This window comes from Corvus moneduloides, chromosome 6 (assembly GCF_009650955.1).
Source record: "Corvus moneduloides isolate bCorMon1 chromosome 6, bCorMon1.pri, whole genome shotgun sequence".
NCBI classification, from domain to species: Eukaryota; Metazoa; Chordata; class Aves; order Passeriformes; family Corvidae; genus Corvus; species Corvus moneduloides.
This window is the reverse complement of record NC_045481.1, coordinates 34,914,276-34,940,135: the sequence shown is the minus strand read 5'-3', so window position 1 is coordinate 34,940,135 and position 25,860 is coordinate 34,914,276. Positions and strand designations below refer to the sequence as shown.

Below are 25,860 nucleotides of genomic sequence, written 5' to 3'. Positions count from 1 at the left end.
TACACAACCAGCACACTGGCCTGATGGTTATTTATCTTAACTCTACATGGTGATGCCTCTGTTCTGGTTCACATGTCTTGCTGTAATGCTGAGACCCTGGATCTTGTCATACTTTTTGCTGCATTAGGAGTCAGCTGATTATTGTCAGAAGCCTGCTTACCTTTATAGGCAATTTTAGGGAGCTATGAGTCAGTCTGCATCTTCTGCTCAAGCCTCTTTGGGACTATAGCCCCTTAAATAATTTTTGTCACTTTTTCACTCATATTTAATTCTTCACAAATGGTGTTGTGCAAATAATCCCACCAGGGCTTTTTACAGCACCCACCTCCCTCAAGTCCATGAACCACTCAAGAAATTCTTGCTCCATAGGAATTTCACTATTCAAATAACCAGGGAAAGAAATGATCTGAAGCAGAAGGATCTTAGTCATGATCAAGGGCATTCCCATCACACATGCTGGCACGTATATTATTTTTAGTTCAGGAAAAGGGTCCCCAAGAGAGGCTTTATGCTTCTACACAGAATGTGACACTTTGAAGCTAAGAATGACCCTACATTGTCACTTTCCTTAAGTATGTCCACTCCCGCTTTAAGAACCTGTTCCTTTGCTATCTCGACTTCTTTGAAGAAACGCCATAAATAACCGAAGTTCTTACTTCCTTACCCATTCATGGTTTATCTTTAGCACAACATGCAAATGAGAAACACAATGAAAGCCCCAGAAAGAAAGCAAGTGTTTAAGTAGCAAACCTGCAGAGCAGTACTCACAGAAAGCTACAGCTACCATCTTTAGAAGGGATGTCTTTTAATAAAAAAAGCCAGAACCACCTACCAGTTAAAACCCAGATACTTTTTATAAAGAGTTTCTTTAATCTAGCAAGATAGACTGTGTTCTCCTGAAAGGAGAGGCGAACTCCTTGAGAGCTTAGTATTGCTGGAATCTGAGCACTGAATAATGGGATAATAGACAGCATCCAGGGAATGAAGGACATGTCCACACAGTACCTTGCTGCATTAAGACACAAGTTCATAATTCTGCCCAGCATCATGCTACACTAGCCAATACCGAGGAGCAGACTTGGATCATGAAGTCACACTGAAGGCTGAAAAGGTTCCCCGGCATCTTTAGAAAGAGCTGTTTGTGGAAGCTGGGAGAAAACAGAACTTTATATGGGCATTAGCATAGTGTGGAGTGAAACTATTGGTATGGACCATAATATAGATCACTCTTTCCAAGCAGACTTATATTACAAGATGTGGGAATGCTCTGGAAGCTATCTGCTAATGCAGAACTGCTCTGATAGTCAGCCCACTCACTGATCCTGCTGATCCTGTCATAAGACAACAGGTTTGACTGATGTACTCGCTTTAAGAGAAATCTTAGTGCTGTGTCATAACTGCACCAGGAGCCAGATTTTAAGAACCCTAAACTCAAAGAAACTCTCCAAGGAGACTTGCCCTCAGACACTTGTATGCAGACTTGTGAGGAAAAGAAACCACAACTAGACAGTGGAAGGTGGCAGCAAATAGCAAGACATACCACAAAGTCCCACAAAACTACACCCCCAAGGCAGGATTAACATTATTCATGTTTATATTAATCTGTCTGAAAGAGATCCCATTTAAAATCTCAACAACCTTTTCTGAAAAACTGCTTGGGGGAAAACTATGAAGAATGCAAGTCTCCCTCAGCCCATGGCAACAAGCCCAGTCGCACTAGGCGGCAAAAGAAAGTGTGCAGATTAACCACTAGTGCCTGTTGTTTATGAAGAACAGATCACAGCAGGTTAAGTGCAGCATGGAAAAGGAATGGCATTTATGCAAAATACAGCATAATAGCAAAAAGGCAAAAGTCTTGGGAACAGAAACTGGTTTTAGTCATGTTCAATTCTGCACAACAGTACATGACCTCAGTTTTCTACAATTAATCAAATTACTCATATCTAACAAACATTCTTATGTTGTGAATAACTCAAATTTTATCTGCCTGCTTATATTACTGTGGGCTAAGTGTAGAGAGATTTTGTTATAGGAAGTAATATTCCCCACACAGACTGAAATATAAGGACATGGCAATTCCAGAGGAATTAATCAGGTCTGCTCCCCATTTACAGTCATCCAATCATGCCTGCAGTGCTACCACCTCTTCATGCTGCAAATCCATGTCACATTTTTAGATGTGTAAGTAGCACTAAGAGGAGATTTGATAAGATCTTTGCAATACACATACTCAACAATATGGGAAGCAGCACACATTGCATAGAAACAGTTATGACAATCAGTGAATTGACAAGTGCCTGCTCCACTTGATGCAGTACACAAACCCCATTATACCTAGTCATACATAGGAAAACTGGAAAACTGATCAGCTGAGCAACAGAATCAACAGTGGCAACACTGCTTTCAGTTTAAATTTCACAGGCAATGAAAACCAGACAGATCATACAAGTGTTTAAGACATGCATGATGTCTCTCTACAAAGCAGTTTAAATGCAAGCCAAACTAAGGTCTTTGCCTTTAGGCCCTCCTCCCTTTCACCCTTGTTGCCACATCTAACTGGGAGATCCAACCCTGCAGGGAAGCAGGAGGAAGGTGAACACAGTCTTCCTCCTGCAGCTGCTGCCCATGTGGTGCATGCTGCCACTCACAGAGCAGCAGAGGAGCTTTGCTCTGCTCGCCGCGCTACAGCCCCATCCAATCTGCAGTGGATCCAGCCCCAAATTCAGCAATGAACTAGGTACAATTCTAGGAGCTGGAAAGGGCAAACTTGAGCTGCTTTCAGAAGAACAGCCCCACTTTCAGTGTTTACCCAGAATGATTGCAATTTGGTTTCTAATAAAGATAATTATGATGAACTACAAAAGCAATAGTTCAATCTAGTTAAGGCCAACCAGGTTCTCTAACATAGTTACTACTGCCAAATTCTCCCACATCTGTACTGCTCTTGTTTTTCAGTCCTACAAAAATTTCAAGAATTTCCAACAATGAATTAATTAGAGAAAAAAAAAAAAAAATCAGACTCTTTTGAAGTCTGATGGCAAGGACAATGATGTGGGCCTGAACATCTACTGTGTTCAGTAGGCTCAACAAGATGATCTGAAAGCAAGTAATCTGCATCTCGAATGAGTGCTGTGACAATTCAGACATTTGATATTCTAAATACAAGCATGCATCTTCATTTCCTCTCTGATCAGAATTTTTCTTCTACATAAAACACCTTTTCAATAACAGTTATGCAGAAAGGGGGAAGTTGCTGAAAAAGTCTCCCTAGCCAACTCTACACACAGAGTATATACTCCGAAACATGTGCATCTGCTTAGACTCTTGTTGGGATGAGGATTCCATGTTGAAAAGCACAGTGGGTATTTCTCGTAGAAACTTCATTGAGAGATGCTGTTTTGTTGTAGACTTCCCAACTGAGATTTTGGAGTCTAAGATGGAGCAACACTCTGGGTGTTGAACCAGAATAAACTAACAACAGTCCAGAGCTGACTTCATCAAGGCCTCAGGGACTTCAAGAACACAGCCTCCCTATAGAGCAGAACCCAGGAGCATCAATTCTCTGCACAAGAGATGCAGTATCCAAAATACCTCCACCAGATGAGATCTACTCATGAGTTGCTGGAAGCAAAACTATTTGGATTGTTCACCAAAATTCTAGTTTTTATACATCCTTTTAAAATAAAAATTTAATTCATTTTGACCAGAAGCTAAAGGAAAGATTTATCTCGAATGCAGTTTGAAACTAGTTAGCTTTCTCAGACATTATTTTTCACTTAAATCTTATGCAGGGACAATTACCTTAAATGCTGCAATATAACTGATGAAGCTGGTTCATGAGGTATGTGGAACGTAGGGTATTTTTATGAACCAAGGAATGATATCAATTTCAGTTAATTCCAGATACAAAGAGATCAGAGGCTTCCTTCAGCATGCCAGGTAAAACAAAAGCACTTTAGTGTTCACAGATAGAACTGAATGGAGGAAGAATGCGAAATATCACTTGGCTGTCTACTGACAACACACAGTTTTTGTAAGCAGTTTCATGCAGCCCCTCAGCTGGCAACCAACACTGGCTAAGGAATGTGCCAAGGTAAAGTCCAGCAACTTTGCCACAATCCAGACACTGGTACCAACCTTCAAAATAAACCTGTCTGAAACAAAGCTTTATCAACTACACTATCAGTCCAGCTTATAAGGATAAAAATTTTACCTATTTTACTCTCCAAGAAGTTGATGGACAGGTGATAGACATTTCAAAGTTAGCTTTCCTTACCCCTTTTTTCTTGAACTAGAAGCTTAGCATGGAACACTTTGTTCCATGTTGGCCCACTGTGCTAGCTTTTACAAACATTAGCCTCCAGTGCCAACATAATCTGAGCAGCTCGACAAATAATCAATTTTCAGCAACTGGAAGTGCATTTAAACTGCAAGAAACTGCAGCCATCCTCTCTTATCCCAGCCTTCCCATGAGTGGTCCACACTGTACAGAAATATAATGCTGCTCCAAGAAGCAAAAGTTTGCAGGACGAATACAGCTTTTTCCACTTCATCATCAAAAAACAAAAACAAAACAAAAACACTCCCACACACCAGATAATGAGAGGGTAAGGCTGAGGAGGGGAATAAAATTTTTGGTGGGTTATCGCAAAAAAAAAATCTTCTCTCCTTTTCCCTCAGGCATCACAAAATGTTTGAACCAAACCCAAAGCTCTCTGCCTTTATTATCTTTTTAAAGCCAATATTGATTCTATTTTGGAATTTCTTTTACCTTCAGAAGACTGTGCAAGCAACCAATGTATCCTAAAATTTCTCTGAGAAAGAAGGTGTCTAGAGCAGTACTCAATGTATAGAAGGTAAGGCAAAAATCATTCTGCGGTTTACCTAAATTCACAAAGTAGAGGTCACAGGGTTACAGATTTTTGGCTTTTTAGATGCATGCAAAACTGAGCAGACAGCAGAAACTGTGTCAGGAAACTGTGCATGAGCCATTTTTAACAGCAAGTTCAGTCAGCACTAGGACACTACTCAGTATGCTAATGGTAACAGAACCAAGTATCACTCTTCATTTCTACCCTGTTTTGGCAAACTTCAGCAAGTGAACAGGGAAGAATCAAAAACCCAAACAAAGCAGTCTCATCGCCTCTCTGCCAAAATCACTACAAGACATACAGTACAAGAAGTACCCTGCAGAAGGAATAGGATGAACAGACTGTTTTTTCCTCAGATAGATGAAGCAGAGAGCAGATTCAGCTGGGTTCACCTTGCTCTGTGTGAGCCCACAGCTCTCTTTACAGCTCCTCTTCACAGAAAAATTGACCTCCCCTGCAACTGTTTTACTTTCTATGCAATGCTGAAGATTAATGCCATTTGTTTCTGTTCTATATTGGAGCTGGATGCTATTGCATATGTATATGTCTTTTAAGGTATTGTGACTGAATCAAAATTTCCATTTGGTTAAAGAAGTCCCCAGCTTTCAAATCTTTACCCGAGTAACTGAGTCAGAGTGTGCACCCACTCTGCTATCATCGCTTGGCTCATGTCTTAACACGGAATCTCCCACAGACACTTGAAGCCTGGCTGAATGAAGCAGATAGAAATTTTACCTGCATGAATGATCCATCCTCATTGCATTCTGGGATGAAGACTGCTTCCTGGGGCTTCTTTGCCTGTTCCAGCGCTTGAGCTCTCTCTAATCGACACTTGCTTTGGCCAGCATCTACAAAGAGAAAAGCAAAATCCACTTACATCACAAACACCATTTGGCGCTCTCCAAAAGCTACCAGATGCACCACACAGCTGCAAGGGAAAAACCCCCGAAACAAATAAATATAAAGCATAAAGGACCATTACACACACATTCACCAGGTAGACATGGAGCTAGCACTCATCATCCTAAAGACTAATATGAACCTAGACAAACAAACTACAAGCCAGTTAATTAAGAGCTGCCTAATTTCCTAGTCAATAGTTTTTAATGATCATCTTAGGATCCTGGAAGCTTCTTTAACAAGCACTGGAGCACAATGTTCATGCAGTGAAAGGCCATTAGCCTGAAACTGGACGGTTGGATATAAACCAAGTAATTCAAGCCGAGCAGTGAGCAATATGGAAGAGAAGTGATGACCCCCTCAAAAGTTCTTCTCTGAGCAACTTTCGCAGGAAGATACTGAAATAGCCGGTCACCCATATGAACTTCCACCTTTGTGTGGTTCAGATGAAGCAGATATGCCATTTCCTGTGCTTTCCTGAAACTCAGCTTTTACCTCTAGTCCCAGTGCTTACAACTGAGTGTGCATTATAACTCTCACACCAGTTACTCACTTTGGAGCCAAGAAAAAAATTTGCTCTGCCAACAGTGTTTGAAGGGGTTAAGACTTCAGCTTTTACTTCAGATGATGGCGAAGTGTAGCATGACCTTAACCCCTTCCAGGTCCAGCTCACTATTACAGAGTATACCCAGATAAGTCTAACTCTGATGACTGATGGGTCAAAAGAGGAAAGTTCTGCCCTGCAGAGATACAGATTCATTCAGTGTTTACATTTAAAAACATGAGGTCTAACAATACTGCTGTTCAGTCTAGAAAGAGAAGGAAAACAGTGAATATCTTGTTTCCATGGCACTCAACACAGGAACTAGCACCTTCTTTCTTCTCCCATGAATCCACTGACTAAAGATTTTCAGTGCAGAAACTTCAAAATCTTATCACCAGAATCTTTTAGCAGCACCATAAAAGACTGAACAAGTTTCAATCCCCATTTTACTAGGCATGGAAATCATATTGGTTAAACAAAAAAATTCCACTGGATCCCTGAAGATCACATTCTGTTCCATAGATCACATGAGCTTTGACAACAGAATCACTAATACCAGCATTAAATTAGAAAGTCCAGTCTGGGGTCTTAGATCAATTGAATTCACATTGTGTGGCAATAGAATTCCATCTAGGTATCTCTAGATATATTATCAATGGCAAGGCTGTAAATAGTTTTTGATAAAGACATAGACCAAAGCTTTCACACCAAGTACTTTATTTACACAAAGCTGATGACCAGAGAGATTAGGTTTCCAGTTTGCCAACACAGTTCATTTTAAACATATCACATTGCTTCCCAAGAAGGATTTCACAAGGCTTTCTGAAATTATGAAAAAAATCGAACCTTTTCTCTGGAAAAAGAATGATTCCATAGCAATAGTATACAGTACAGATGCCAGCTGCTTAGGCACTGGGTTAGAAAGCAACAGTACCTATATCAATTCTGCCACTGCCCAACGATGGTCACCTCACCCCCCGTGACCTCATGCCATTTTCTGATTCTATGTCTCTTATCTTTAGACTAATCTGTTTGTTGGGTGTTTGCACAATACCAAAGCACACAGAGCTTTGATCTCAGGTGGGCCTATTATGCACCTGTATAAAGAGTGAAATTGTTACAGAGTAAAAGACTTGAATAAAATTTACACTGTATTTTTTTTTCTAGTTATCCATAAACTCTGACATGGAGTTTCCTTTCTGCCTGCCTGCCAACCTGAGCAGATGATCAGACCTCATTTGCACATCTCCAGTGGAGGATAGTCCTGCCAACTGACCCTTCCAAACATATGCTCACTCTTTCAGCTGAAAAGGAAGCACTGGCAATGGAGTTAACTGGAACACCTATCACCTGCAGATCTCCTGCGCAAACTTAAGAGTCTAATCTTGCTTGGCATGACAGAGGACATTACTACAAAACCAGATGGTGTGCCTGCCCTGTTTCATAGCTAGCTGCTTGACTGAAAACACTTTCAACTTCTGCTTCACAGGAGACAAGTAGCAAAAAAAAAAAAAATCAACATAGATAATGTAGATGTGCACTTGCAAGGAAAAAAAACCAGGTGTGAATTTCTTATGTGACAATCAAACCACAAGTTCCCAAATGAAAGTGTTTTCTAGTCTCTGCATCTGAGGATACAAGACTGCAGACAAGCATTTCTGGTTCCCCTCCTGAACATAAAACAGAAGCATAAAGCACTTACACACAGCATCTGCTTTAGTGCTGGCACGCTCACAACTACACGACAAACTGGATGCTTCAGCACAGAGCTGGTAAAAACAAACATTTTGTGATATCCCCTGCAGTACAACTACATTAGAAGCCCAGGCAGAAGGGAAACTAACCCAGATCTTTGTCCAATTTGTCTAATGAACAGAGAAACAGGCACAAGATTAAGTCCTTACTTTAGGCAGATAATATAAACACATTACTGCTAAGGCTACCGTATCCCTCCTGGCAATTTTAACTGGCCTTTATAGATTGAACTCTCTACTCCCACCAAGAAGAGCACACTTCATAGCACACCACCACTACACCATGGTGTTTAAGAGCTCGTTGTTGTTGCAGCATCTTTTGCACTTGAATCCTTGGCTCAAGTGGTGACTCCTCACAAATTGCTGCTGAAGTACAGAGAAGACAGAGTTTTCCTCCTGATCATGGACACTCAGGACTGATTACTTCTCCCATCCTCCCTCACTGATTTCCAAAGGTCACGCCAGTCCTTTTACAACCTTGATTTGGAACAAACACCTATATACCACGCTGGGTGGAGAGGCGCATGCATATTGCTATCTTTTTTGTCAGTCTTCCACAGATCAGTTCCAGTAAAAACAGTGCCTTTAAGATCAACATTTACTGGTTTGTTTTAAAAAGGACTGTCAATCCTTCTCTTCCTCGCTCCACAGGCTGGTATTTTTATAATGTTTGTATCAACATGTGATTTCAGTGGGATGACTTCACCTTGCTATTTTTGCTTTGTTAATTAGAAAATGTAAAGTAGTTACATAGTGCCAAGTGTTTAAAAAGTAGCTGCCAAATAGCTCACCCCAAACAAGATACATTACAAATTTTACTAAAGCCTGATCTTATGATTGTAGGTTCATATAGGCTATTCTGCATTTCACCTGCTTACCCAGGTGTTTCAGCACTTTCTTCCCTGTTTTTAGAAATGTTCTCTGGAATATCAAACACCATGCTTATAAACCAGAATGGCATTAATGCATTCCAGTTTCATGGTTCAAGCAGACTAAACTGGACACTTTTACCTCCATTACATTAGGTGAAAAACCAAAACAGCATAACTTCTTTTGAAAGCAGACCTGCTTAATTTTATTTTAAATATCTTCAAACTTGGGACAGATTTACTGTAGCTCAGAAAGCTGCCTTTTAAAGAAAATTAATTCTCAAGCTGGCAGCTGGCAACCAGGAGATTGTTAACTACAAGTGATGTTTTTGACATCCCTGGCCTAATCGGCACAATGCAGGTGCACATAATTTTGGATTTTGCAATGAAGTTGGCTAGTTACCATGGCTGATCTTATCCATGAATAGTTTATTCAAACAAGACCACCGTGTCCCTCATAATATACATACTGCACTCCTGAATAGGCTCCAAGAATTCCAGCATCCTCTCTTCAACAGGCAGAGGCACTATTGACACAATATCATGGTATAAAGACCCAAGCTCTCCTAAAAACACAAAGTAAAACACCTCCAGGATTCACATAACACTAGCAGCAAATCAATACAATGCAACCACCAAAATCTATTTAAGCTATTTAATTTTAATTCTCCTATGTTTGTATCCAAAGTTAAAAGAGCAAAAATTGATCCAAGCAGCTTTTTAACTATTTTCAGTTCCATTAGGTAACTGTCTCACCTACAGGCCAGGTCTCCACCAGACATGAAGCAGTTCAGCTACAGTGAAGTCAACAGGTTCATACCCATTTACTCAATTATCTGTGTATTTGAACAAAACAGGCAAAAATGGAACCTGAGCAAACTACAAAAACTTCCCTATCTATTGTGCAGGATATCAACCAGTATTCACTCTCCCCACTGTTTTCCACTTCATTTAGGTCAAGTCCTCGAATTCCAAACTTCTTTCACCCACAGAGAATGGTTCAGGTTGGTAGGGACCACTGGAGGCCATCTTGTCCAAACTGCCTGCTAATGCAGGGTCCCTCAGAGCACACTACTCAGGATTGAGTACAGACAGCTACAGATATCTCTGGGGAGGAAACTCTACAACCTCTTTGGGCAGCTGTTCCAGTGTTCAGTTACCTTCACAGTAAAAATGTTCTTCCTCACATTCAGATGGAACTACCTGTGTTCCAGTTTCTGCCCATTGACTCTTGTCCTATTGCTTGGCACTACCAAAACGCCTGGATCCATCCTCTTGACATCCTCCTTTCAAGATACTTACACACACTGATGAGGTCCCCTCTGAGTCATATCTTCTCCAGAATAAACAGGCCCAGCTCCGTCAGTCTTTCCTCACAAGTGAGGTGCTTCAGTCCCCTCATCATCTTTGTCACCCTCTGCTGGACCCTCTCCAGAATCTCCATATGTCTCTGGTACTGATAAGCCCAGAACTGGACACAGCACTCCAGGTCAGGCCTCATCAGGGCTGAGTAGAGGGGCAGGATCACCGCCCTTGACTTGCTGATCCTTGATCCTGCCTTGACCCTTGATCTTCCTAATGCACCCCAGGATCCCATTGGCCTTCTTAGCCACAAGGGCTGCTGGTTCAGGGACAGTTTGTTGTCCACCAGGACCCCCAGATCCTTCTCCACAGAGCTGCTTTCCAGCAGGTCTGCCCCCAGCCTGTATTGGTGCAGGAGGTTACTCCTTCCCAGGTGCAGGACCCCATACTTCATTGAATTTCAAAAAGGTTCCACTCTCCCCATCCCTCCAACCCACAGATCTTTCTGAAGAGCTCCACAGCCCTCCCAGCTTTGTGTCATCAGCAAACTTGCTGAAGAGGCATCTGTCCCTTCATCCAAGTCACTGATGAACAAGTTAAATGATAAAGGATGCAATATTGAACCTCGGGGGACGCCACTAGCGACAGGCCTCCAACCACACCCTGTGCCACTGATCACAATCCCCTGAGACCTGCCATTCACACAGCTCTCAAACCACCTCCCTGTCCACATGTCCAGTCTGCACTCCCTGAGCTTTCCTGTGCAGATATCATGAAAAGAGGTGTCAAAGCCTTGCTAACATCCAGGTGGACAATACCCACTACTCTTTCCCTTATCTATCCAGCCAGTTGTCCCACCGTAGAAGGCAACCTGGTTGGTTAAGCATGACTTCCCCATCCATGCTGACTGCCCCTGATCACCTTCTTGTCTTCCTTTCATGCCAAAGCACTTTGTTCCTTTTTTGATATCCACATACCATTTCTACTCCAGAGTTCCCTAATTTATTCAGAACATGCCCTAGAAACATGTCTAAATTGCGAAGTCATTGAAAGTGACATTTTATATTTTACTAACTGCTGCCAAGGAAGGACATTCTTATTCACAGTCAAGGGAAAATAAAGCACGTTGAAGACAAACACATGGATCTACCGAGCAGACAAAGTGATTTCAAAACATCATCTTCTGTCCAACAGAAATAGTAGGTAGAGAAGATTATCTTCAAATAACCCATCAGTCAGAAAACCTGCCTTTCTAGAACATTAGCCAAAAGCTGTGTTCATTTCCTGTGTCCCAGGAAAAAGGCTGCAGGTCCTGGTACAATTTCCACCAGTAACTTACAGATAGGTTCACTCCACACAGTGGCTTGTGATCCAAGAACAAACTCTGTACCAGCAGACTTATTCATCTAATTAATAAATCCAAAGGGAACTTTTAGAACACTCCCACATTGTAATTAAATAAGCCAAACAAGTTCCTAGAAAGCAACCAGTTAACACAGACCATAAATGTTTTCTAAGCCACAGATATATACCAATATAACAATCACTGCATAAATGACTCTTGGCAAGCTGTCAAGATTAACAAGCATTTGTCCTTCACCCCTGCAAAGTTTTGAGGTATAACTCTCATTTAACATCAAATATTATGATGCCAGCTAAGAAAAGATCCAGGTAGGATTGCTTGGCTGTGTATTTTAGACACAGCTATACCATCTGGAACTATTCTCTAGAATCTCACCAGTGAGGCTCCATTTGTCAGGGATGCCATAATTTGATCATTTTAAGCTACTCCTGACTTTTAACCCCTTGTGATGTGTGAGTGAGGGTTTGGAGTTCAGATAATTTAGCACTGAAGGAATTTCATTGAAAAGCACATGAGGAAGCTAGCAACGAACGAGAGTTGAATAAGGGTTATAGCTCCCAGAAGGCTGGCAAGATTTCATCTTTAAAGGTCCTTAGTTTCTTGAGCGAGAACAGAGCATTAAGTTGAATCAAAAAGGTTCTGTTCTCACTATGGAAACCATTCTGTTTTCCTTGGCACAAGCACGGTTCAAATCATCAGCATATACACTGGCAGCCTATGGTAATCTGGGGGGCAGAACTATGCCTTGCTGTCCACAATACACTCTCTCTTTTACTTTTTTTAGTTGCCTGTTGTTTTTCCCCCTTCAGAGAGTGAAGCACAAGTTAAAATTTCTCATTTCATAAGGATAAGTTCTTGGATAAAGTGTCTATCACAACTGTATGTGACTGAGCTCGATGACCCATGGGATCCCTCACAGTTCCATGGGAGCTCTCCTGTAGAGCATCTGTCATGGAGGAGGAGGGAAGGCTGTTCAGGGTATACCCGGTGTCCAGCTGCAGTTCAAGGTGCATGAACACTGTTGGCAATACCTTCCTTTTTGCAAGTACACAACACAGACCCAGCCAACAGCCTGTAGTTCAGCACAGTTGTCCCACAGCTGCCCGGATTTGCCAACAATTGTGATCTTTATGCACTACAGGTCATGTTCCTAATGCAGCCAAAAAAACAAAATACCTTTCAAGAGCAGCACATATGGAAATTACCAGCTAGGTTAAATTTGCATGTCATGGCTGAAAGAATATTCCTACTTCACAGGGATTGGTAGGAGTGTTAGTGGGTTAAAAGCAAGACTTGCAGTTTACAAACACTCTCAGATTGTTAGGTACTGTATAGTACCACAGGTTAAGAGGAAAAAGGAAAGGAGAATGCAAGTTAGTTTCAACTAAACATTTCAGTTGCATCAGAGAGCAGAAAGAAAGTGTACTTTACCTGTGCCCAAGACAAAAAAAGTCTCAGTTACTTCTTTGGGACTCTGGAATCACAATATGCACCAAAATACATTTTTACAATAGTAAAAAAGCCTTCATAAACAAATGCCAGGCTTAAATGAATGTGTATTTATTCTGTCACATGGATTTTAATGACTTTCTCCTGTCACTTTAATCCACTGCTAAAAACACCTATGCCACCTGCCCTCTGAGTCAATTGTGATCTCAGAAAATGGACTCCACTTTATTTTTCACTTCACAGCAAATGCAAACCATTTGTGTGACAAGACACCGATAATTCTTTAAAAAGTTTCACCTTCATCTTTAGACTATGCTGAAGAGCTGAACTGAGGGACACTATTCACACTTTTAAGTAGATATGTAACAGCAAACAGGAAAAAATCAAAAAAGCCATGTAAAGCGCCTTGCATGCACTGTCTTCTTAATTAGCTCAGCACAGAAAGGCTGAAATGTCTGAAAAGTGACTAGACATCTAGTGTGCATCATATTCTTCCCCACTCCACATTCCTGTCAGTCCAAGGGTCAAAGATATCTTGATTCCTCATCAGCACAGGTAGCAAGGAAGAAGTCTGCTTTCAGGATTTGGTTTTGTGCTTACATGGGGTCAGTTGTTTCTGTCTGCAGACACATATTTCAGCCCTTTTTCACTGATGTCTGTGGCTCCTTTGCCTTCTTTCATTGATAATTCAGTCAGCTCGTACTCTGCTGCCTAAACTGAGACTCAGATACCCATGCTTGCAGGAATGCACAATTCCAAATCATATTACTCTCAGAACATGGTATTAAACTCAAGGGTCTAAGAATTCAGTAGGGCTCCCATTTCGCCTCTCAGAGGCATTTGAAATCCACCTACCTTTGCAGCGGCCACGATGTGTCACGCTGAGACTCTGCTCACGGCATTTGGCTCTCTGGTAGTCACACATCGACTCGTACGTTCTGCCATCAGAGGCACACAGGGGTTTGGACTGGGACCTGGAGCAATGCAGGTTGCACTGAGGGTCTCTGTCACGGTCGCTTATTAAAAACTGAAGGAAGTGAAAAAGGGAGGGAGAAAAAAAATAGTGCTTTTGTTTGGTTTCCCAAAACAGAACATGGTGTATTTTTTTTCTTTATGACAATAACAATATGACTATAATGCATTTTCAGCTGCCTACCAAAGCTGACTTTGCCTGAAGGGAACTTTAAATGAAACACATACATCTTTAAAAAAAATTAACGGTCTTTGCCATTCCATTTTCTTTAATAAAACGGAAACATTACTCACTCTGCCTCACCTCTAAAAAAGTAAGATGTGCAAAGCCAAACACAACCCACACGGGAAGGGCAATACTGAGTCACAACAGCCCAGCTTGCCCAGTGCTGTGCCACAAACAATATCTGGTACTAGAGATACTAGACAATTTTAGTCAGAGACATAATAAACTTATCACCAAAAATAGAGGAATCCAAATAACCTATCAAGATTGGCCTTGGTAGTTGAACCAAACATGTGACCAGTTTTATGTGACCAGTGATGCTTTTGAAAGCATTGTTTATATCATCTGTAAATACCACCTGCAAGAGCATACCTGCACACTCCCAAAGTCACCTTATGTTCTTTCCTGATGACATCCAGCACAGCTGGCAATTGCATTCCACGCATCCCACAATCTAATTGCACACTATGTGAAAACCTATTTCCTTTCAGAAGTTTGAATTTCTATCATCTTTCTGCATACCTCTTCTTCCTGAGTATTCCATTATGATGCAACCCATTTTGTACAAACGTGGCATTCCTTATCAGTCTTCTGTAATTTGAACAATCCCAAACTTCCAATTTCTCACCCAGACCATTTCCTTCCATATCATGATCACTACTGTTTTCCTTGGTGTTCTGCCTTATTTTTGGGGATGGGGAAACCCACAAAGCACTAGTGCCCATCATCTGTCTGCTTATTCCCTGCAAATCCCAACATCTGGAAGTAGTTTACTGCTGTACCCTGGACTCTACTCTGAACTGCCTGTAGGGTCACCCAGGTCCCTTTCCCAAGTTCATATTGTTTTCCTGAGGATCCAAACTGACAGACATCTTTCCAAAACCACTTGCAGAAATTTTTGGTAAGGCATGATAGCAGCAGCCCTTTTCTCTTCCCATACTACCCCACTTAGTGGTTTGTCAGACCTTTAATTATTACCCAAACCGAATCACCTGCTCACAGGAAGATTTCAGGGGACTCTTCAAACAAGTTCCATGAGGATTAAGCAAAGAAAAGGGAAGTCAAACCTGCCTTGCACTTCCCCTTCCCTACCTCCCATTTTCTACAGCCTCTTGCAAGCCTGGGGACACCAGAGCAGCTCTAACACACTGATATCCCAGCTCGCTGCCAAAGCAGTTCTGAGCTCAGCAGTTCAGAGCTGGCTGGCAAATGGGCACTGACTGACACCCTGCCTGCAATGCACAAAGCCACAGCTCTCCAAGTGTGTTGATAGCTGGATGCCTCACAGGGAAGTGTGAGTCACTGCCATAATCACCTTGGTGTTACAGTTTCCTACAAAGCTGTCTACTCTATGCTTTGAGGTTAAAGCTGTTGAAAAAACATTGCCCGAAGCCTAGTTTGGGTTGGTTTTTAACCACTCTGAGAACATGCATCTCTGAAATTTGGTTGTCGGTGGGTTTTTTTCATTACAAAAAAAATCTTCTCTCCCCAGTTAAATGAAAAGCAATTGAGAAGTTTCATATTTTCATACTGTACTGCTGGATCTTTTGAAGACTAATGCATTACTAAACCTCCTATTTAAACATGACAGCTGGGAAAAGTAAGCAAGGTTTGCACACATTTTACTTTTGGTGGGACAAACTTTTTTAAAAATCTCATCTGTCACAGACTTGACATATTTGCTACAGCACAGTGTTTTTGAAATGTTTTTGCTCCTTTTCTGCAACACATTCTATAACCTGGCAACACCTGCTCCAAATGGGAAATTGGAAAATTTAAACCTGAAGGCAATTTTAAATGGTTTATAGAGACCTGGACTAGACTATAAAAACACTGTAAAGCTGGACCGGATTTTTTTCTTTTCAGGGGTTGGACTATCACAACTTAACTTGGAATTGCTCTGGCTACAGTAATGTCTTTCTGTCGCCCCCAAAATGCAAAGATCAGTAGTGACTAAACACACAGCAAAAAAGCAACAGACTGAAGATGCTGAAGCCTCCTCCCAGCATGTGATGTCAGAGACACTGAAAGACTCACAAGGCTTTCAGGTTTCTGTATGTATAAACAGACTTCCAAAGCAGAGCTACCTGACAGGAAAGTATGCTGCACATGCAGCAATTAAATATTCAGTCCAACACAGGAGCCATTCTGGTTTAGAAGGAACATACAGATCTCCCATTTATCACAACTGAAGGCTTGAGCTAATAGCATGAAACTTTTTGCAAATTCCTTGTCAGAAGCCGAGTTCCACAGATATGAGTTATCCAGAGGTTAAATAAAAAAAAATCTAGAATCCTGGTTCCCAGCATCAAACCATACTACTAACTTATTTAAAGTCAGCTTGTATCATAAAAACTCACTTAAACCTTCTGCAGCCTGTACCAAAATACTTAGTATAGAGAGGGCTTGTACATCAAGAACACCCCTTCTTCCAGAAAAGGCATCTCTAAAGAATAGAAAGTTGTTCTTAGGGCTGACAAACAAGTTAAACCTAAGGCTGTGGAAGAGCTTTTCTCAAGTGCCTCCTTGCAGACAGAGAAACAACTCGACATTGATTAAATATGAGGGCCTGAGGAAACATGCAGAGCACCCCAATGCAGTCTGTGAAGTTCTTGCCTACCCAAATTAAGCCAAGAACCACGTTATTAGAAAAAAAAAAAAATTAGAAAAAAAAAAAATCAAAGCCTTTTTAGCGTTTGTAATTTGGATTACAGTAGGGAGCCCACACAGCATGTTCGGTGCTTTCCAGACACTGAAGATGCCACACCTGCCTTGCCAAAAAAGTTTATGGTTTACGTAGTTGCACAAGATGGTGCTTGTTTTGCTCAGGTAGATTGTAACTGTGTAAGTCTGCATTAAATTCAAGAAGGATCCAGGACCCCACCTGTCTGATCAGAGTTCTTCTCACGCAAGCGAACAGTACTGCCATAAAGGCCAGCAATATCTCCAGGAGATCTGAAGGGCTTCAAAAACTCCCCCTTACAGTTGGGCACCTGCTCCACCATAGCTCACAGCCCATATCTTGCTTAGCAGCCTGGCAGCATTCAAGTATAAAATGGTAGTTCTTTGTCCCAATTCTAGCAGGTAAGCATTCATGCTACAGAAGTGATGGTCAATATACAGACCACCCAGAAAGATTTAATATACTAGATGTTTGAGGCATACATTCCCTCTTGCCCAGCACAAGTTCTAAAATCTTCCTTTAGCATTTTGCCAGTGTGAGAGCATGTCCTCCTCTGTAAGCAAACCTCAAGCTGCATGAAGAAAAAGAATGGATGAATGCTGAAACGTGTCTGCCATGGGGAGACCACTTGGTTCTGTAATTTTAACAGCTAGGACCACAATCCCTATGTAGTTGATTTATTTTTATTTTATAATTCCTACTTTGAGCAAGCAGGCACTGCTTTCCAGGGGGCCAGAGCCCTGCTCCAGAGGAGCCCCTTGGTCACTGCTGGAGGTACTGCTGAGGCCGGGCTGAGGGCTGTGAGCAACGTGCACAAGGTGCCCTAATGCCTGTACCCACCCTCCCCAGACACAGCCAAGACAGGAATGTGATTCTCTGGTCCCTCCAGGGGAAGAGCAGCAAGGTAAGTATTCTGCTTTTAATGCCAAATGTCCTACAATGACCCTTGAATCTCAAATAAAAGCCTGATGTCCCAACAGCTTCGGGATGCACACACAAACAGGCTTTGCAAACAACAGAATCACTACTCACAGAGCAGTGCTCGGTGCTCTACACACACACACACAGCACGAGATAACCTGGACTCAGGGGAAAGCAACCCTGCAAACATGTGCAGCACCAGCAGGTTTCCAAGCTTCATCTAGAAAGAAGAGGAAAATAACTATCTTAGCTCTGAATTTTCTCAAAGTTTCTTCTTGATTTCTGTGTTCCCATTTGTTTCAGAACAGACTACATCCAAAGCAAATGGGATTGGAGATGGCTTATCAGTTCTTTATCTCCTCCCTTTTCCTTCATGAGAAGAAAGCTATTAAAAGTAGAACTAAAAGGAAAACAAACCACCCGCCACAAACACAAAACCCCGGCTAAAAAAAACCCCAAAAACAAACAACAAAACAAACCCCCTCCCAAAACTAGAAGGAATAATCTATTTTACAGGAAAAAGTTAAAATTGACCACATTGCAAATGGAATCCATTGAATATAGACTCAATACTAAAATAAGTAACACTAGTATTAAGCAACAGTATCTGTATATATGTAACATTTATTTACACTAAGGGAATCTGCACAGCTCCTATTCCAGCCAGTTTGAGTCCCTGCCCTAATGAGTTTCCAGTTCAATGCAACTCTCAGAGCATCCTTCTATGTCAAACGTTCTATCTGTATAAGGACACAAACCTCCTCCTTTAGCAAATACATTTACACAGGTGCTAGCAGAAACCACTTCCAACTGCTTTCTGCTTCTTCAGACTTGAAAGAAAAAGGAAAGATAAGAGGTCAGAATGAAGTTAACTTTGCCAACAAAGCATATCTGTTCTTTTTCTCCACACCTCAACACCACTGCTGACAAACAACAAACACTGATTAAAGGGTTTTTAATGCCTGTGAAGGAAAGCAGACTCCCTGCAGCTGCACAGCAGCTGGGACACTTGTGTTATTTAGCAGAGAAAGGTCTGACCCCACAAGTGAAAATGAGCTTGGTGGTCACTCATTCTATTCACCATCTGGGTACATTATAAGCACAAACAGAACAGCACAGCCTTTTGTGATGGAGGTAACGAGAAATGGCCACGGCATTGTAGTACCACAGTAACATGCCTTAGCAAGGCTTCAGGGAAAAGAGGGAGCAAGGGACACAAATGACACGAACGTGAGAAAGTGAAAATCTATTGAGAAACAAATCTAGAGTTCACTACAGATCAAAACAGAGGTGCCTCTGCTATTTAGCAGCTTCACTTCAGATTAGCACTGCAGAGTGCTACCGCCTAACAAACCTGAGACAGACATAACAGCACATGCAATACTTTTCTCCTGTTCTGGCAGATTTCAAGTTTGAAGACCCTTAGAACATGTCTTGGGAAAGTGTGATTCATCTAGGTATAGTCATATGGCACAAGTCACCCACTCATTAGTCAAAGTACTCAGACTGGCCTGACTTAAGTACAAATGAGCAAGTCCTTCCCAGAGAGAATTCCCCAGGAAAACCATACCATTTTACACATTAAGGGAGACTATAAACTTCTTCATTTTTGTTGCTGTTGGAAAGAATCATGTCACATTTTTATGCCTTGGTTTCAGGCTCCAAACTGGTGCAACTAGCCATTCAGGAGGCAGAGCTGGAGCCAAGTTCCAGTTTTAATCACAGCTAGACTCTCAGCCCCATGGCACGTTGCCTACAGGACACAAGCACTTCAATTTCAACCACTGGTTTTGGACTTCAGCCAAGTTTCCTGCCATGGAATCATAAGCCTAGCAGGTCTCACAGGGGTCAGAGATGCTGTTCTGAGCCAGAGACCCAAAATGCCTTGCTTCTAGGAATACAAAGAGGAAAATCTGAAACTCTTTTAAAAAACTCTCTCAGGGTTTGCAATCTTACATGTGTAAAAAGATATCAACCAGCCAGAGCCATCAAACTCCCAAGAGCTGACCAGGCTGTCCAGCCTCTGTCCTGAAAGTGCCCATCCAGCCTCAGAATCTAGCAAGTGAAACAAGGCTTTTGAAGTGAGTTTCCTGGGAAGTCTGTCATGTGTTTTGGAGCAGGGGAAGGAAGAGATTGATTTTAATATACCCTTTTTGGAAATGTTCACAATTTTGTACTTCACTGGCACCTGGATAACTTTGGTTTAAGAATGTTATTAAGACAAAGTTTCTCAAAGTCCTGCATCTTAAGAAGTTCCAGTCCTTAAGGGGGGTTTTCTAGCATCCTACAGTTTTATACCAAGGCTTAAGGCTTTCCCAACAAATTTCAGAAGGCCACTTTCCCCAGGCAGAAGAAACTTACAAGAAAGATATTGTAATACTTTTATTCCTTGAGCCACCCCTCATGCAATGTGAAGAGTTTAGCCTAAGTTAAAGCACCACTTATGTTTCAACCCCAAGCCTCCAGCTGTGCAAATAAGAATGGGTTCAAAGCACAGAGACTGTGCATGAGGATGGTAAAGACAGGCAAATCTATGGGATCTCACTGCAAAGCTGGCAAACTCTAGATTTATTTGTATGAGTTGAATTCAAGACAGTTTTCTGCTCTTAAAGGCTAGAAACCTCATTTTTCTACAGAGATTTTCCCTTCCTTCATACAAAGCAAAGGTTGAAGGAGGATAGTGTAAGCCACTACAATGAAAGGCAGCACTTAAATATTATGCTTCATCTGTTAGATGACTTTAGCTAGGAAATAATACTTCTGTTTTCTTTGCAAACTGATCCCCAAACATGATGCAGCAGCTGTATTCTGTTTTTAGAAGATGAGGTACTGGATCCAGAGATGCTGCCTAATGGAGTATTCGGAGTGCCCACCAAAGGTTTGGGAGAAAAGCCCACCAAGGGTTCAGAAGAAACCCTTAGAATTGCACTTCATGTCAGAGTAGCTCTCTCAGTTTTTTTCTTGTGGTTTTGTTGTTCATAAAAAAAAAAAGTCATTGCAGTCAGGGAGCGAACTTCTAAAATTTTATCTTTTTGCTATTGACATGCAGGTTTATGGAAGTGCTTAACTACATTTGACTTGCAGGAAAGAAAATGCCAGAGACACCAGGGACAAGAAGTTCATTTCATATTTTAAAACAATCCCTTCTCCCGCACAATTTTTATATCCACATGTCTGTATCACCTTCATAAAAATCAAACTTCAATTTTGTAAGTCACAAGTTTAAGCATCTCATAAGTTCAGTACACCAATCATCTGAGCAGAGGAGGAAACCAAAACTTAAACACAAACCAGAAATTTCATCTTAAGTCTCATGTTTCTAACACAACTTCTAAATCTTTCTAGTAAGTCTGGCAGTATTAAGGTAGAGACTGATTTAATTCATTTGAAGTAATTACTTCAGTTTCTGTTGAAGCTCACTCTCCTACTCAGAGTAGTCCTGCAGGCAAGGTAACATGTAAGCCTAGAACAAATTTAAGATTAAATTTAATTTGTCAAACTCATTGACAAGAGAAGGTACGTTTAACTTGGACTATTTTTTCTCTTTACCTTTGCTACTATACATGTTGAACCAGATAGAAAATCCAAATGTTTGAACAGACAGGCAATGAACTTCTTGTCCCAAGACAATAACAGCAAAACTTCCATTTATATATAAGGTGGAATCTTGTCTTCAGTGAATTGTATTGTTTAATAATACGATCCAGTCTTTCCAGTTTAAGGAGTCCTGTGCATATTCAGCATAACTCAAAAAAAACAAACTCAAAACATCCTTCTGCATAACCTACTCCAAGTTAATCCCTCAGTAACTACATCCCCTACTTCAGTCTGTCATAATGATAGTTGAAGCTGTTGATCTCCACTAGCAAATGTAGCAGGATTACAACTTCGTGCTGTCACTAGGTGAGAAGTCAGCTATTCCATTGTAATGAGATGTGTTTTTCTCAAAAGCAGCTCTCAGAAAAGCAGAAGGGTTGAAGCAATACCAGGTGTATGCTTCAACAAAGCACAGTAACTCAAGCAAGATTTCCATGAAGAGTGATCCCCACACTTACCCAAACATTAGCATACTGAATGCTTCAAACCACTGCACATACGTTTTCCTCTCAGCCCCAGTTCTCTTGAACCATGGAGGCTGAAGTACATACTTTCTTACCCTCCACTGTATAAAAACCACTGAAAGTCAGCCCCAGGATTTGTAGAGTTCTCTGCACTGGCGTGGGAAGTCTAGCCACTTACAGAAAGTGGCTGTGAAATAATACTTTCTTGAGCTTATTTTCCCTCTTGTACTACTTTTAGCAAGACTGACTATGCAGTCAGCCTAGGAAACCTCCTTCCCCATTTGCAAGAGCTTGTAGTACTAGAACTGTCTTGATACAAGTTTTTCATGAGTCTTTGCTGTGGGGTTACACATAAACTGCAAGCATGTCTGATGACAACTAAGTTTTGCTGAAGCATTCTTAAATGAATAATCTGTTTGATGAAGTACAAATTCTCTGCTGATTTTCCATCAATAGCCTGATAGGTATAAAGGGCTTCCTTTTAAATCCAAAGCCCCTATAATTTGTCTTCATCACCTGAAATCAATTCATCCTCATCCCTTTCTCTTAAGCACCTCATGCTGTCTTTCTCTCAACAACTTGGAGTACTTTGCCCTTTTATTTACACAGTGTTATTGCTGAAGAGTGGGCACCTACTTTAAATGGAGTCTCCAAGTTAGTTGATAAGCTTTCTAAACATCCCAAACTAGCAAGATAAAAATGGTATTTTCTCCTCCCGTAACCCCTTCTCCCCAATGAGACAAAACTTCCCATCCATGCCAGAGACTGTCCACTGCAAAAAGCACATATCAAGCCATACCAAAGACGGCTTTGTAACCTCCTGAACAGTCTCCTACATAAGTACCATTCCCTTTGGCATGCACAAAAGGCACATTATGCAAGTACTCCCAGCAAGATACAGCTGACTTTACCTCAAGCCAGATACCCTTTTCCCATTTTCTAGTCTACACCACAACCATTGCTGCCTTTCAGTCACCGCCATATGCATTAGACACCATTACTGTAACCAAAGCAGGTGTATGAAGACCATCACTATTCTCTGGAACTGCTCTATTCTGCTAGAAGATAATCTCGGTAAGAAGACATGATGATTGGACATAGTTTACAAACACAGTTTGGCAGCCACATCTTCAGGGTTAAGTTCCAATGGAAATAAAATGATACAAAGGCACTTCTTCCATCACAAATTATTTGCCCCTGTAGATCTTCCAGGATGGAGAATTGTAGCTCAATAGCTCTACGAGCTTTGGTCCCTAAATCAATTCCTCAGAAATGCTGAAAGAGGCATTCAAATTGAAGCTGGCATCCGGCCTTCATTATGTTTGGTGCAACTCCTGCCAACAGCAGAACCAAGAAGTAGATATTAGAAATAGCTGATCTCATTAGTTCAAAACCTATCAAGGGCTGGCTCCCCATCAGGAGACACATACTAAATGAATGCCAAGTCTGAAATGCCACTGCACAGAAGAGATATTAAAAAAGAAGGTACTGAGAACACTCAAGGGTTCACTTTCCTTAACTATATTCTTACCCCTACATGATCCAAAGACAATGATTAACCAAAGATGGCTGCATCAGGAGCTTCTCCCCATTTCATGTGGCTTTACATGTATTATCATCAGCACTTCAGTGCCAAAGCTTCTGAAGCACTGTCTGGGAACAGAACTTTGACATGTTTCCTTCTAGAGGCCTACCATGCCATTTCCAGAGATGTTCAGCATTGGGTTCTGGCCTGATCAGGTATACAGAGTAATAGCCTTAGCAGCCCCCAAAGGCCTCAAAGCTATACAGAATAATAAAGGAAGTTGCCCCTAGTGCTCTATTACTCCTCTGAAGTTTCAGATACAGCAAAATTGAAGAAAAGACTGGTATTTCACCTTGTTCATACATAATGTACTCTTATTAAATACAGAGTAGCTTGCAAAAGCAGCAGCAGCTCTCATTTATTACTAACATTATTCCACTGTTGTTAAAGGGTTTTCCTAACATCATAGAGGATGTGTTATCCCTGAAGTTCTAGTCTATAGATTAAGAGGCAACAATAAAGACATATTCTCCTTAGCAGAAGAGAATTAACTGTTCAGTTAACAGATAAATAAACGATTCAGTTAACTGCTATGAGGTACTATTCACTCCCCCTAAAAATCACTGCAGTAGTGATGTCCACTTACCAACACGTGCAGTTATTTGACACTAAATCACATGCATCTGATCTACAGACAAGTAGTGTCAGAGTCTCAGCTTTATACAAGTCAGATGATAACTTTTAAAAACACCATTTAGAAATCTTAACTCTTGCTTCAGCAGGCCAGCAGAGACTCTTATGAATAGCCCTTCAGTAGGATCCTGTTGACATCATAAGGATCCCAGGCTTGGTTTAATACCCACTGCTTCAAGTGCCAAACCCACCTTAGTGTATTTCACAGTGACCCAAACAGACACATTAAATGCAAGGCAAGTTTTAAATTCAAAATAAATAACCCAATCCTGCTAGCCAAGAAAAAAAAATGTGCCAGCCAGGAATTTAGACTGAGAGGGAAAGAATCAGGAAAGAAGTACAAAACAGAAATGAAACTCCTGTCAAAAGAGAAGAAATAAACTTTTCCTCCCAACTCCCCAAGGGAAAGATTCATTGTTTCATTACTTCATTCTGTAGTTCTGTTTGCATTGTATTTTACAGTGTTTAACAGTAATTCTCATCTTTCTAGTTACATTTAAACTAAATGCTTCCTTCAGTTTTGTAGGGATAACCATCCTGTGTATGAAGAAAGTGCTGGAGAACGCTTTCTTGGACTGTCAGGCAGTTACAGCCTTTTGGGACAGCACAGGAAGTAGCAGGGTTTTTCCCACTACCAAAATCTTTCTGGATCACAAATTGAAGAAGCTGCTGTGCACAAAAGCTTCAGGATAGGATCTTCAGTTCTGCTGGTATGAAACTAACTCTGCTCTCCGCTCCTGCCTCAAAAAAACAGTCCATTAATATGACAGTCTAAATATATGATAAAAACCTTTCCGTAACAGACAAGATGCATGAACTGGTTGCTCCAGGAGCTGGAAGCGCTACAGAGAAACACTTCTAAGATAAAATACTTGTGTGAGGCAAGAAGGAAGGACCCTTGTTAGCGGCACCATGGTTAGCTCTAAAGCCATCATCTGCTGTCAGTGACAGACAACATTCAGAAGAGCAAATATACTTTCTGATTTCTGCAGACAAGATTTGTTTACAGTAATTACTTGTGCCTTTCTTAAAAATTATAGCAGTAACCTAGGTGCTGACTACTGAACTTGGAGAGGAAAGAAAAACAGGTCAAGCATCTCTATAGCACTGCCATTCACTGAAGAGCCAAACTAGGCAACACCACTTCAAACCAGTAAGTTGTTAGTGTGCAAAGTTTTCCAGACTGTTCAAGTACAGTTCACATACCTTCCAATAGCCTGGGAGTAAGATGTTGCATTTTATCACTACTGCTGAACTACCCAGCAATATTACTACATACTAGCATAAAAACCTGCTTTAGCATGAAAATCTGTTTACACGGGTCAGGCATATTTTCCATACTGAAGTGACAGATGTGGTTTGTATGACGTAGATATCAGCAGAACCTCTCCTGCTGAGATCTACAAGGAATCATAGAACAGAATCATTTAGTTTGGAAAAGACCTCTATAATCAAGTCCAACCATTAACCCAGCACTGTCAAGTTCACCACTAAACTATGTCCCTAAATACCATATCTACACATCTTTTAAATGCCTCCAGGGATGATGACTCAACCACTTTCCTGGGCAGCCTGTTCCAATGCTTGGCAACAATTTCAGTGAAAAATTTTTTTCTAATATTCAATCTAAACCTCCCCTGATGCAACTTTAGGCCATTTCCTTTTGTGCTGTCACTTGTTACCTGAAAGAGACTGACCCCCACCTGGCTACGACCTCCTTTCAGGCA

General features: G+C 41.2%; 1 protein-coding gene across 7 annotated transcripts in view; it reads right to left on the bottom strand.

Annotated features, from left to right (window-relative positions):
- Window positions 1-25,860, bottom strand: part of SMOC1 (SPARC related modular calcium binding 1) — a 155,872-nt gene that overhangs the window by 76,495 nt on the left and 53,517 nt on the right. For all 7 annotated transcript variants that reach the window (XM_032113589.1, XM_032113590.1, XM_032113592.1 and 4 more), the window contains exons 2-3: window positions 13,908-14,079; window positions 5,607-5,719 (exon numbers count right to left, since the gene is read on the bottom strand). In XM_032113589.1, coding sequence (XP_031969480.1) covers window positions 5,607-5,719; window positions 13,908-14,079 — 285 coding nt within the window. The remainder of the gene's footprint in view (window positions 1-5,606; window positions 5,720-13,907; window positions 14,080-25,860) is intronic.